Source organism: Trachurus trachurus (genome assembly GCF_905171665.1).
Source record: "Trachurus trachurus genome assembly, chromosome: 7".
Taxonomy (NCBI): Eukaryota; Metazoa; Chordata; class Actinopteri; order Carangiformes; family Carangidae; genus Trachurus; species Trachurus trachurus.
In genome coordinates, this window is record NC_139901.1 from 7,473,621 (window position 1) to 7,488,577 (window position 14,957).

Sequence of the window (14,957 nt, forward strand, 5' to 3'; positions counted from 1 at the left end):
AAAGGGAGGGAGGGGGGGGGGGGAAACAACATTGGGAGTTGGAGGAGAGTGACAGATGAGAAGGGAGAGAATGTGTCAGGAAGAATATTGTATAACATGTGATGCTATTAGGATGCACGCAATGTCTCATGTCCTGTGAAGAGAGGCAGAACGAAAGCAGGAGGAAAGAGGAAAAGACAGAAAGAGAGACTCAGATGTGTCAGTGTTGATCATGTGACTGTGACTCCTTTATCCTGGACACACACACACAGAAACACACACATATTTGAGATAGGCAGACCTGATTTTACAAGATAAATGCAAAAAAATAAATAAATAAATAAAATAAAAACGCCAAAACACTCTCCTTCTAAAAATACCAGGTCTGAGAGGCTTTGTACAGTAAAGAGAGTGTTCACAGACGTGACAAGTCAAACATGTTGTGATGATAAACAGCAGTGATGGCTGACTTTTCATGACTCATTCAGCTTCCACTGTCACAACATTGTTTCTTTACATTCCCCTAAAACATTCTCGCTGTTTGGAGGAAAAAAAATAAAAAATCAGGGCGATGTGTCCTCACATCACCCAAACTCTCCACTCAGGCCAAACGCACCACGCAGCGAGCCGGGGCTACCTCCGGGCTACCTGGGCTTTCAGCTCTGGGCTGCCACACTGCTTCCCACTGGTGTGTTCACAGATGGATTAATTGTGAGTTTATCCACGAGCAAAGCTCAGTCTGAAAATATAAAGGTGACGATGTTTTAGTTTTTTATTATTTTAAATACATCTCAATTTTAAAAAACACAAATATAAAGGCATTTTTATTTTCACTGCCACTTTTCATTAGTTCAATTTAGGGCCATCTGATTTGAGTATTTCTCAGATTTGTCAGTATTGGTATATGCGTTGCAGTGCTGCACTGATGCTATTATGAAGAAAACAGTAAAACGTAGTACCTCCAAGTGTTTAAACCACATCTGAGGTATCATTGCAAAAAAAAAGTGTGTTTATGTAAACACGAGGAATATCGGCTAATTAATAACTATTTTTTTACTGTCAATATCAGTACCTGCACCAAAAATTCCACATCAGTCGGATCTTGTTGAAATCAAGGAATTAATTTTTTTCTGCGTATACAGACTTTATTTCTTGGAGATTTTCCTCCACAAATGTGTTTACATCTGTGTATTGAGCACTTCTCCTTTGCCATCATACACCCAGCTGACAGACATGGCATATCATCTCTGTATATCACGTATTTTTTGATCTGGAAACAGTTCAAGGCCACTTTAAGATTTTAAGACTTTAATGATGTGCTGTTTTATCACACAAAACTATTCCACAGATCTTGCGTGTTTGGCCAGGCTGCACATCAACTTCCTGCCAATATCCAATATCCAACAACTTAAGAGCCACTGAGGATGAGTGGGTCCAGATTCCACCTGGCCACTAATCAACAACCAATCAACTCTGCAAAGATGTATCGCAGCAAATAAGATTAGAAAGTTATTTTATCTACAGTCAAACAGGAGGAAATGGTACATTTTGTTAAGGGGACTATTTCCAGCAGCGCATTCATCCACAATTTGGTGCTGTAGTGAATATGCGGGGCGGCAGAACGATGTAGCATTGAGTCAAAACAAATTACAGCGTGTGTTCATGGTGATGAAGGAACGAGTCGCCCAGAGCAACAGTGTGTCTCATTGATGTATTTTTAATAGATTTAAAAAACAATGCTCTGTGGCTCAGAGGAACATGATACAACTGCCTTTGATACACAAACAGACTTGCAATACTGCCAATACACTGTTGGTCTTGATCACTTCATGGGATTCACAGACAGTAATATATAGAAAAACATATGAACTAACATCACCAAACATATTCTTGGAACAGGATGGGCAGTGACATTTTTATCCGAGTGTGTACTATGTGGCATTTAAATGTGTCTTTGTTATTTATTTACTTTATTTGCACCTTTACTGTTGTTTGAATTTGGTCTTTCTTAATGTGCACATATTGTCTCACACCGTTTGTGTGTGTTCTGACATCTACTCTATTTGCCTTTTAAATTGCCCCATAGGGACAAGGGAAGTTTCTTGAATTGAATACACAATCCACACATACGTATGTAAAGCAAATATCTAAAGCATTTGTCTCACTCATACAGCAAATGTCCCCTGTTATTTTAAAATTACAAACTGTGTGTGATGAAGAAGCCATTGAGCCAATTAATGCATAAAGCTTTTTTTATGCAATAATATGCAATGTCAACATGAGTTACAATGTGTATCTTAATAAATTGAGGACATGTATTATTAGCAGAGCAAATCTACAGTAACTGTCCTTGTTAATATGTAGATTTATGCGGTGTGAAGTTATCTGGTTGCTGATTAGGCATTCAAAACCTCACCTCAACTACAGGTTTATTATTGGCTAGTTTTCTCTGAATTAACAAATGCCTTAGGAAAATATCATTTAATGACAGATATCAAATTGATGTCATTATATTCCTCGGCTTTTTCAGTCATTTGTAGGAAATATTGGTGAATTATTTAATAAATTGAGCTTATATTCAAATAAAGGCATTTTTTATTTTGTGTGTGTGTCGGAGGTGTTTTTGTGAAGCCGGGTGTTAATGATGATGGTGATGATGATGGAGTCCACACACAGCACATCAGTATTCTGCAGGGCTGAAGGAGCAGAGACCTCAAAGCAAGAAACGTCTCCCCCCGGTGGCAGTAGTCAGTAATGCAGGTGTGTTTTTGTCACAGCTCACAGACTAACTGGGGCAATACAGTGTGTACTTCTCTCTCTTTCTCTCTCTCTCTCACACACACAAACAGACAAACGCACCTGAACCCTTACATGCAGCGAACGCAGCACGCACATTCATGCCGCGATGACACAGAGTCAAGCAAACACACCCAGACAGAACGGCTCCCGTGTGTCTCCTCTGTGCAGGTCTGCGGCTGAGTCCCTTAGATACACTTGGCCTCCATGTCGTAGAGCTGAAGAAGGTCCGAGATCACAGCGTTGATGTCTGCTTTGGTCACATCCTCACACAGCACCTGCACACACACAAACACACACAGAGACAGATTTGAGCTACACACCTGGCCTCAATAAACAGTGGACATCAAAGGTCCACACACCATTTCAAATGACCTAGATTTTATTGCCCTTAGAACTGAAGCAGAAAACCAGAACAAATCCAGACCTGTTTCCATTTGCATGCGGATGGAGTGACTTATAAAATCACAGCTCAAACAAAAGAGACCTCATTTGTGAAACTGCTTGACAATGGAAAACTATAATTGCCACCACCCTTCAATTAATACCTAACGCCTACATGAGAGACACGTCTGCTTTGAAGCCGGGCTGGAGCTGGACGGCGTCACTCGGTTTGCTGCTGCTGGCATGACCCTAAAAGCAAGGGAACATCTGTGCAGGGCAACAACTGCTGTCTGTCTGTGTGCATCAGACTGTGACAGTTCCCTTATGACTCTATTTGCATTACGCAGATGCTTTACCTTCCTCTAAATTTAAATGTTGCACTCTATCAGAAGAAGGGCATAAAGGAAAAGGCCTTTGGGAAATTTAAAAACCTGCTTTGATTTTTTATTTTTATTTATTTTTTTGGCCACTAGGGGGAAGCAAAAACAAGATACGAACAACACGAGCAAGCTGGATCCACTAGCTTCTCTAACTTGGCACTATTTCTTGTCCAGTATCATCGAAAAATATGAAGCGTGTTCCTGGTGTTTGTATTCTGAGGCAAATCACCCTCCACTACAGCTGTACAGCAGCTGCTTTACAAACGGAAACCTCTGCGGCTTCTTACAGAGGTCACTGATGATGTGCCTGAATCTTAAATGTATTTGGAAAGGCACAGATAATGATTTGGATCCGAATATTTTTCATATTCAAATATTATAATTATCATTTGGAAAATAAAGAAAATCTCATTTTTATGTTATGTGCTTCCTTGATGCATCATCTTATAATAACGCCACATTATTGAAGTTAAAGGGATAGTTCACCCAAAATTCAAATTGCACTCATTATACTCACCCTCATGTCGACTAAGGGCTGGGAGAAGTTTCAGAGTTATCCGTGGCTTCTCTGAGTTACAGGGGGTCTCAGCGCAGCACTGCATGTCCAAATGGATACCACTTTTCTTCGTAACAAAAAGACACACCAAAAAACATCCAAATACCTCCATGCTGCTCGTATGTAATGTCCGTCTTGTATTGAAGCCCCAAAATGCGAAATTGTTCCGAATTTTTTTTATTTAGTCTATATTTCAAGCTTGTTTGTAGCGGAAGCTTCTCGAAGCTCTTCTTCCTGGTCCGTCCAAATCTCGCAAGATTTGCGCCAGCGTCAGTAATCGCACTGACGTTGGCGCAAATCGCATTTCGGGGCTTCAATACAAGACGGACATTACATACGAGCAGCATGGAGGTATTTGGATGTTTTTTGGTGTGTCTTTTTGTTACGAAGACAGTTGGTATCCATTTGCAACCGTTATATGGACATGCACTGCTACGCCGAGACCCCCTGTAACTCAGAGAAGCCACGGATAACTCTGAAACTTCTCCCAGCCCTTAGTCGACATGAGGGTGAGTATCAAAATGTAAAAAAAAAAAAAAAAAGAAAAGATTATGATAAATATTTTTATTCTGTGGGTAATGGGGGCGGGACTAGATAAGCTTTTGCTTCTCCCGCTTTCCCTTTCGGCCATGTGTATTGTATTATTTGAACTAAGATGAAGTGTGATGATGATGATTTAAATTGACATGCCCGAATTAAACAAATTGATTGATTGATTGAGTAGATAATGAGTGCAATTTGAATTTTGGGTGAACCATCCCTTTAATGCCTTGATACTGTAACTTCATCTCGGGACTTTGTTTGCTGAAGCCAGCCAGTAATTTAGTATTTAGCATATTCCAGAGGAGGAGAGGAGGCTTTGATTATTAGTCAATGAATAGCAGTGAAAGGCTTGTGTATGGCAGGACTCTTACCCCTGCAGCTGGCGTTAGGGTTAGAAGTCCAAACCTGTAGCTCTTTAAACCTAAACCACATCACGTCTTCTCTCTCTCCATCATCAGTTTTGACATGGCCAACTAGTTACTGTAGCACTTTCACTGCAGTCAAAATCAAATTAATATAAATTTGATTTTATTATTTACAATCTTTTTTTAAATATAAGTGTCTTCTTCTGCTTCCTTCAATTCCCTCTCACTATACACTGACTGGAGGTGAGAACATTATTGATTAACATGTGGTGGAAAATTTGCTGACATTGGTATTCTCCTTGTAATAAGTAGCAACGTAGTCTTTGTAGAGGTTGTAGTCAAACTTTGTAGCAATCCTGTTAACTCCATTAGTGGAGACATTTGTGTACTGACTACAATAAACAGGGGGCAGAGGAAGGACACTCGGATGACCCACGTACAACCTTGTTTAATAACTGATCCTATAGGAAAAACAACAACTGGGGTAGACATTTGTTGAGTAATACATCTGTTGAATTGTTTTATGGCCTGGGGAAGCCAGTGCTTGTAGTAATGAAGTAACCAGAGTCATAAAGTGGGGTATAAGAAGTGACTGCAATCTCTGTTCTGGGGGCACTACTCTGAACTGCTATCTGCTGTGTAGTTCTGACTGAGTACTGTTCCCTTCTCTATAGAGAATAAGCTTGGTTGCATGCTACCTCTCCAGTCTTGTTCTTTGACTCTCCACCGGCAGAACCAAAATTTCCACGAGCATACAAAGAGGGAAGGTGTTACGAGCCATAGCTTCAACCTTATATTTTATTTTCTACATGTAGCTTCTATAACTATCAATAAGAAAGACCTAAATAAACAAACTGAAGTGAGCTGAATGATTCGTGTTGTCATCACTGCTCTGTAAATGACTGATTATCTGCTTTCATCTCTAACAAGTTCTAAAAATGTGAATGTTGGTGAATAATGAAATGAAATTAAAGGTACAATATGTAAGAAATGTAAAGCAACTGGCCGTAAAATCCTCCTAATATGTCACAGAGACTCAGGAAAACTTTTTTTGCAGACTGCAAATCATGTTTATGTTTTGAATTTACGTGTTGGCATGTTGCGCCACCTAGCCCTCTCTCCCAGTCACGGCGGCGTCAGTGGCGTTTCAGCCTCAGTCTGCTTCCACTGAGCTGCCACTACGGCTGGGAGATAAAACGAGATCGCTTTGTTTTGAATTTGACTGCAGTAACCGTTTTTGGCCACATTCTTACATATGGCACCTTTAATTATAAGCCACAGGCATGATTTAAGATAAATGCTACTGTTAGCCTGTGTCTATCTGCCAATGCGTTTACCAAAACCTGTAACTTTATATAGCATTTCAAAGTCCAGTCATTAAATTCCCAGCTCACATCCACACACACACACACACACACACACACACAATAAAAAAACACGAACACACACCTGCCACCACTCTCTCTCCCCAACAGGAAGCTCTACGCCGTAGCTGTTCAAAGCCAGGTACAGCGTCGCAATGGCGACGTGTTGGGGTCTGTGGCGGATGCACATGGCTCCATGGTAACAGTCTCTAAGCAACGCCCAAGAAGTCTCAGCGACGGGGGTTCGAGACCAGGCGTGGCGGTTCACCAGCGACTTCACAGACAACAGGTAGTGGAGTAAATACTGAGGAGAGAGAGACAGAGGAAGTCAAACTGTGATTCAGTGTCTTAGTTTAAGTTTAGACAGGAGGTTAATAATGCGTGCATGGGCGATCAGCCAATCACAGGAGACTCACTGTTTCTGGATCAGTAAATCCCAAGGGTCAAATAAAAGGGTGAAATTAGAAAAGCAAAAAGATCAGATCAGATCAGCCGGGGGAAGGTGACGCAGCACTTGCAGTTAATATCTGAAAACACCACTTCAATCGATTTTTACAGCGGCTGTACACAAACACAGCGGGACAAGCATGACAACATCAGACGGTAACAGAGGCCGACAAGGAGGCTCAACACTAAACAGCGGGGACAGGGATGCGCGCACGTGCACACAAACGCACCTTACCTTGTGAGGGTGTTCGAAGCAGACGTGGAAGTTGAGCTGTCGGAGGATGAGGAGCTCACACTGCACCACGCTGTCCCTCAGGTCCCAGAACTCCTTGTCACATTCTAGAGGAGCGCTGCCACTGTTGAAATACCTGCGAGGGAGGAACGGAAGGAGAGATGGAGAGGGTGAGGGAGGAGTAGGTGGAGAGCATCTGAGGTGAAGACGTAAAAACTGTGATAAACAAAATGAAAGACATTCAAACAACATATCCTGCAGTAAAACACTCATGATGCTGACCCACTTCAGTAAACACAGCATTTAACTCTGACTATTTGTGAGGTAAATATACCGTTTTAGACAGTGGACGACATACAGTACATAAAACTATACATATATATGATCAGTTTAACTGGTTTTTACTATTTATAGGTATGTGTTTGAGTAAAATTTAATTAAAAATGTTTTGTTTTATTCTATCAACTACTGACAACATTTCTCCCAAAATTGAAATAAAGATATTGTCATTTAGAGCTTTTATTGGCTGAAAATGACTTAACTAGTCTAAATAACAGAAAATATCAAGTCTTTTCAGAACTTGAATAATAATAATGCAAATAAAACATGCTCATATTTATTCCTAAACAACACAGCAAGAATATTTTAACTCAGGAAAAGTTTATTATAAATCAGTTTTTGTGGGATAATGTCAATGTTTAATCCCAGCAGTGGTTTTTATAATCTTCCTATAAAGTCAGATGTGGTTCAGGTGATGACCTCACCGTTTATTGTGCTCCAGAGTGCACATGACCTGAGACTGGGATGTAGGTTCAGTTTACATTATGACCTGAAGCAAACATCCAGATCTGAATACTGCCAGTGCATAACTAACAAATTCATCACACTCTTTTGAATCATATCCAATATTTTCTCATTTTCAAACATATTAGTTGACAGGACCCTCACTCACAACCTCTCACAGCAGTTATGAGCTTCAGGCAGCATCCTGCATGTTACCTGTGGCTGACGTTGATGATGTCACGGGTCCTGATGTGCTGCTCCTCCACTTTGCCGGCCAGGTAAACACAGCTCATGGCCACCAGGTAAGGTTCATACGCGTGCAGGCTACAACGCTCAAAGAAACGGTGGTACAGCACACAGGCTGTGGCCACGGGCACCGAGCGCATCCCCAGCTTCACCCCTGAGACAGCAGAGGGAGCAGGTGCCAACACTTGAACTGAGAGTACACTCAACATATTCATATACTGCGGGTTTCACTCCATTATCCTATTCAGTCACTTCAGACTTCTGGACCAAGATTAGTATCATTATGGCTCAAATCTGTCAAACTCAGTAATTATGATAAGTAAAAGATTTTCTTCTCAACAGAGTACACATTAGTAAATAATCAACAAGACCAAAGCTGGTATAACTTGCTTTCCATACTCCCTATAGTCATAGTGGTAGGTTCATTACGTTTAAATATCGGTGCATGTTGTTTTGTCCCAAAACTCATATCCAACAACTCCAAAAGTGTGGTGAATGTGCAGGTCACAACCCAACTTGTCCAATGGAGGGTTTTGGAGTTGTTGGATTGTGTAGCTATTTGATGAGTTTGATGAGGGACAGGGGACCTGTACCATTCACGTCCATTGTTTTCGCTGAGCAGCTCACGTCTCTGCCCCGCGGATCTCAAAACAACATGCACCGATAATTAAAGGTAATGAACCTACTCCTATGACTATAAGGATTATGGTGATAGGCGAATTTGCCAAAAATGTTGAACTATCCCTTTAAGTTATTTTTCAGCAGGTGTGTGAACTGTAATGTTAATGTATTTCAATTGAGGAGATGTGAATATTTAAGACTATTTTAAGTGTATTTACCCACCAGATTACATTAAAACTAAGACATTTTGAGCACATTTCTTTTGAGGAGAATCAGTCTAACATCCAGTAGGAATGTAAGAACCGTGTTGACACAGCCTCCTGTGAATTACCCGTTTCCATGATGAAGCGACAGACGCGGAAGTGTGTCTTGGTGTCCCGGCCAGACTCGGACTCTGTGTCCGGGCCGGAGTCTCTCCTGTCCGCCTGCCACACACGTCCATTTCCCTCCATAGCTCATCGAGCATCAACGGGAGAATCAAACGTCGTATATAGCACAATGAAACCCTGGTTCGATAGTCAACAATAGGGCAACCAGCGAGCAAACAACACCATCAGCCTGGTAGTTAAACGGGGACTAAGTATAAACTACTTTAGAAAACAAACGTGGTGTAACTGTTGTGTTTTCTGCACCTTCCTACTACTACCAGCTACCAGTCCATTCCGCTGTGAGCATACATGCCTCAAGGTTGCCAGATCTGTGTGACATACACAGCCCAATGCCACAACTTAAAAATATGCCTCTGGTCAGGCACATACGCTGCTAGTAAGCAGTCATTTCAGTCATTACCTACCGTATCGTGATACCTACAAAATATCATCGTGAATATTAAGTGTGTCAGCATTAAAAGCAGGTATCCCTTAACACCGTAGCAGTAGGCTACGTATAGGGGATGTGATTCTGTCATCTTGAGTCAGTTTGGTAGCATTTTGGTCTACACGAATGACTTATTTACTTTCTGATTTTTTTTTTCATAGATATTATTCATGTTATTTACGTGTGCCGAAGTAGCAGACAAAAAAAATCAACCAGTTGCAGCGCTACAAAAGTATTTCAATTCCGCGGGGAAAATGCGGATCTGGCAACCCAGACGTCTACGGCTGCTGAAGACGTTTGGTACCGGAAGAATAACAGTTGGTTTTCCGGTGAAATGTTTAAAAAATAAATGTCGTTTTAACAGAGGCAAAGTGTAAGAAAATAAAAGTAATTTTAAACGACAGATCTTAAAATGATATGCTTTCCTCCGCAGTCACTATCAAATCAAAAAAGTTCCGGTTAGATTTTTTTTTTTTTTTTTAAGTAAAGTGGAGGACAACACCATGACACATGATTGATAAAAAAAAAAAGAAAGAAAGAAAGAAAGAAAGGATAAAGACACATTCAAATTTTAAGCAGACACAGCCAACAAAGCAACTCATCAGCTTCAGGTGTTGCCCCATATGGTTGCCCCCCATTATATATCTATGTTGCCCCCCCCCCCCCCCCCCCCCCCCCCCCCTTGTATGGTCGCTACTCAGTTGCCATTTAGGACAGTCAGTTTTGTCGTGTTGCTATGCAACGAGTCAACAAAAACAGACCCAGACGCTTTTAGGCAGATGCAGAGATGTCGTCCGGCTATTCAGCAAATCAGGTGAGATAAAAGTTTGCTTCCAGGTTGAAAAACGTTAAGTTCATTTTATTTTATTTGTTATGTTTTGCTCACGCATTCACGCATAACCTGGTTTACACTGTCTGTCTATCCATCAGTATGACAGCGCCTTCAGGTCGCAGAGGCTGCAGAACTGGTGTGAGACGAAGGGCTTCAAAGAGGTAGGCTACAGAGTCAGACACCTGCAGGCCTGTCCACATTGCTTAGTAGCTTCAAAACATTATGGAAGCCCAGAGCCGGCCCAAGCCTCCATGGGGCCCTAAGCAAAATTTGATTTGGGGCCCCTCTATTTTCAATAATATTGTTGATCATTCACACACCTACTATAAACTCATTGAGGTACATTTAGTAGGCCTACTGACTGATGTTCCTATAATTGTAATGGCAAGAATGGCTGGAGTGTGTGAAACTGGTCTTGTGAGCAAAGTCAAAATAATGTTTTAAAATATTTTGGCCTGGACCAGCCTTTCAAAGGGTTGCTTCCTCTGCTTCGCATGAGCCTCTTTCAGGCCACACTTTCTTCTTCCGCCACTTCTGCCCCATCTTGATAGCTGTACTTTCAGATATGAATACATGCTTGAGCTTTACACTGCTCAGTAATCAGAGCAGACATGTCCTGAGATTTTCAGCTGTCATGATGACATAAGTCTTTTCTTTGTTTCATTTATGGTTGAGACACAGCCTGTCCTCTGGTTAAAAATATCGAGAACTTACTGTACAACTCCCATAAGAAAAGGCAGGTGTTTCCGTAGACAACGGTTCTCACAGATTTGCTTCTATCCGGCAGGTAAACCACATCCCCCTGATGTGAAATTGACACAGTTCACACCGAAGTGATACATGACTTACACACAGCTCAATGTCTAGGCTACATGAACAATGACACCACCAACTAACTACAATTCAAAGGGCACTTTGGGCATGAAGGGGCAAAGGGGCAAGTGCTCCAGGCTGCCACCCCCCCTGCACGTGCCCCTGTATTTTCATTTCCATTTAAAGCACTCAGAACTTGAAGAAATGTAGGTCTAGATGCAATAAAGTAGGGCTGCTAGTTCTCATGCTGCCTTTTGAACACAGTGTAGCTGTGGCAGGTCAATTAAGGCAAAATGTTTTATTCAAAGTGCTGTTTTTATTCTTAAATTGTTGGAAAATTACATTTTAATTGTGACTTGAACATATATTTCATAAATGAAATATCAGGTAAAATTATTCATAATAGCCTAATCTTACAACTGAGCATTGTGTCCAACATTTTTTATTTTCATTTTAATAGCGTCATCAAACATCTTTATGAGAAATGAAAACTGAAATGACTGTTTTTTCCTTTGGACTCAAAGGAGTCATTCTGTGGTAAATTATAATTGTGTGGTGGGAATTTTACATCTGCCGTGCTAGAGGCCTCAAACTCACTCTGGCAGCTATAGTACAGGTGTGTTGCAGTAGTCACACACACGCACAGAATGTTCACTTCATCAGGTCATACTAACAATGTGCACGAATACCACACGTCTAGGTGGATCATGTGACCAAGGGTAGTCCGGTCATTTAATTTATCTCAATTATTATCATTATTTGTTATTATTTGTGTTTGTGTGCTTTGCTCCATGCGGCTGTACATGTGTATGCAGAGACCCACTGCACAGAGGGGTCACACCACCTTCATTGCCAACGATAGAGGACATCTGCTGCCAGGAGTAGCTCAGGTTAGAGCATATCATCCTTCAGCTTTTCTTTTAATTAAAAATGTAACTTTACAAATCCACTCCCTCTTGTGTGTGTGTCTGTGATACTACAGAGTGGCAGTGCATGGCCAGACTTTAAGGGGACCTGGGATCTACCGGCTCGTATCCCGGTCCACCGCGTCAACCCTACAGGCCGCTCAGCGGAGGGTCTAAAAAGGCTGAAGTCCTGGGGTGTTGACCCACAATGCACTGAAAAATCTCAGTCACGCAGCTGCAGCAAAAACTCCGAAAGGCTGCAGGATGTTGGCGAGCAGGTTTGTCCCCTAGTCTGTTTACAGAGACACACACAAATGCACACATGATTCATATGCACTAGTTTCTTGTTCCTTGCTTTACTAGTTTGTGAGATGTTTTCAGAATATCATACCGTTTTCCTACAGTGGCTGTTTACAGCATGTCAGACATTACAGTAACTATAATATTCAGGATGACCCAGATTTTCTTGTCAAGCTTTTACTGTTTCAAGGTAAAACCTGACAGATGTGTCCTCTGAGGTGAAACACCCCACAGAGAAAGGACTCATCATCCTTACTCAAAGACAGAGTAAAGTTACTAGCTACAGGACAAATAGCTACAGCATGTTTCCCAACAATACAGCTACATAATATACTGTATGCATATGTGCTGAGACAAGACAAACTGCAATTTCTTACCCCCAAAACTCATATAAAAAGTAATGCATTTTATGAAATGTAATTTTAGGGAGAGAGAAGAATAAATCAAAACAAGCGTTATTCAACAGAGAGGCTGTGGGCAAAGGGGTGTGGGGGGGGGGGGTTAAAGGATTCATACACACAAAACAAGATAATGCTTTCCTGAACAATAAGGGTTTACAGGCTTGACTTTCACACAACACACAAGAAATATGCGATGCCTTCAGGTGGTGGGCCTCTCAGGTGGGGTCAGCTGAGTTGAAACTCTGTCTGCCATAATGTGGAGTTTCCCTCCATGGATGAGAAAGACCACCCAAACAAATGATCTAAGGTTAGGGAGGATAAATTAGCAAAGTTCAAAGTGTTACTAACTCCGTCTCAGAAATGTATTTGTCATTTTCTTTTAAAAGATGTGATTTGATTGAAATAACTTAATGTGATCCCATCATCATATTTTGCCATGATCTCTGTTCTCTTGTCTTTCAGACCAGTGCAGACATACTTCAGGATTGTGCCTCCCCATCTGCAGCTGAGGCCCGACCAGCATCGCAGAGCCGTCCCAACACTGGAGCTGAGAGAACTGCCGGCCAAAACCAGGACCTGCAGGGAGCTGGAGTCGCTCCGCCCGCAGAGGACAATCAAGCTACTCAGGCTACCGGGGCAGATCGTCCATCAGGCCAGTGCTCCGTGGCTGAAGAGAAACCACCGGCAACAGGAGACCAGTGAGCAGTGTGTCAGAAAAAGCAACACCGTCGTCCTTGAGGCAGAGACTCAGAAACACACAGAAAGACCAGTCTGTTGGATGAAAATAATGACAACAATAAATGCAGTTTCCACTGATTTTAACATGGCTGCAATTATTTCAATGTTGTACATCATGAAAAGTCAATATAAGGTCATTAGAGAAGAAAAAATGTCTTTAATACTAGGCTACTTAAAATAGTGAATAAATTATGATTGAATCGATATTAAAACAGGTAATGGATCTACTTTGATCTCCAACACACACTGACACTCAACCACACAGATGCCAAAAAGAGAGTTAATTTTGATATAATGAAAAAAAGCTACAACAATTAAATACCACCATTTCTACTGATAGACCTTTTTCCCTTTATGTTTGTATTACATTATTTAATTCTCAACATAAACATAAAACAAAGCATTTTGCTTTTATTTTGAAAAATTACTGGCATTTTCAACTACAATATAATATCTAATTCCGCTTACAATCTGGAAGAACCTTGGAGTCATTTTTGACCAGGAGTTATCCTTCAACTCCCACATAAAGCATGTCACTAGAACTGCCTTCTTCCACTTGTGCACTATAGCTAAAATAGGAATATCCTGTCTCAGAGTGACGCAGAGAAACCAGTCCATAATTATCAGATATCACAAAGAGATAAATGGCACAGGTTTGGTATGGTAGACTTGAACTAACATTAGCTACCAGATTTTAAAATGACTGTGGCCCATACAAGGACCACATGTTTGTTTTCCTCTGGCCCCATGTTCACCGGGTTTCTTGGCCTAAAGATACACAGAAAATGTTGTGGCTGTCAGACAACAGTATAAGAAACCAGAGAGATGTGAATATTTAACGGCCAGTCTTGGGCTGAGGGCCTCAAGTTTCGGTGCAGTACAGATACAGAACATGAAAAAATATGCTCTGCTAATTTGTGGCAAAAGGTTCGTCTTGCATGTTCCTGAGTTAAGATTAAAACTTACCTCCTCCTCCGCATGCAGGCTGATGGGAACATTTGGAACAGTTCCTCTCCAAAAGCTGCTTTCACTGGACCTTATCTGAGCTGCAACAAATAAATGTGTTCATAACACCTAAAAATGGTTGTTTCCCCAACCCCCTTTTAAATACTTTAGCCACAATGGTGCATGGATTAAATGTTAGATAACATGACCCTCACAGTGTCCATTCAGTAGATCTTTTACCAGTAGCCTATACACACTGTTGCCTATGGAAGCCCGTTCTAAGCCTAGTTCTCTGTTTGTTTGTCTTTTGTTTTGTGCAAGTGTGACAGTTGAGGTTCCTGTCACTATGCCTCCAATTGATCATGTGCCCTGGCTACTTGGCCAAGAGGATGTCCCTTTGGGTGACTGGCAAGCGCGTGACTCTTACCCGGGAGGTGTGGGTTCAATCCTCGCCTGGGCCCTCTTCACCTTGCCACACAAGGAGTGCATTAATGTTACAACAGCTGTTTGT

General features: G+C 41.4%; 2 protein-coding genes across 2 annotated transcripts; one reads left to right on the forward strand and one right to left on the reverse strand.

Annotated features, from left to right (window-relative positions):
- Positions 1-1,713: 1,713 nt before the first annotated feature.
- On the reverse strand, positions 1,714-9,380 carry ccnq (cyclin Q). Its single transcript, XM_083974879.1, has 5 exons — positions 9,028-9,380; positions 8,046-8,229; positions 7,050-7,182; positions 6,453-6,671; positions 1,714-3,053 (listed from the first exon to the last, which is right to left on the reverse strand). The coding sequence occupies exons 1-5, from the start codon at positions 9,146-9,148 to the stop codon at positions 2,964-2,966; spliced, it is 747 nt and encodes a 248-aa protein (XP_083831005.1). The 5' UTR covers positions 9,149-9,380; the 3' UTR covers positions 1,714-2,963.
- A 919-nt stretch (positions 9,381-10,299) lies between these two features.
- Positions 10,300-13,465, forward strand: cfap126 (cilia and flagella associated protein 126; the record flags this gene model as incomplete). The annotated part of the gene is made up of 5 exons (XM_083975751.1): positions 10,300-10,326; positions 10,443-10,505; positions 11,973-12,047; positions 12,140-12,340; positions 13,226-13,465. The coding sequence occupies 5 exons, from the start codon at positions 10,300-10,302 to the stop codon at positions 13,463-13,465; spliced, it is 606 nt and encodes a 201-aa protein (XP_083831877.1).
- Between the last annotated feature and the right edge of the window lie 1,492 nt (positions 13,466-14,957).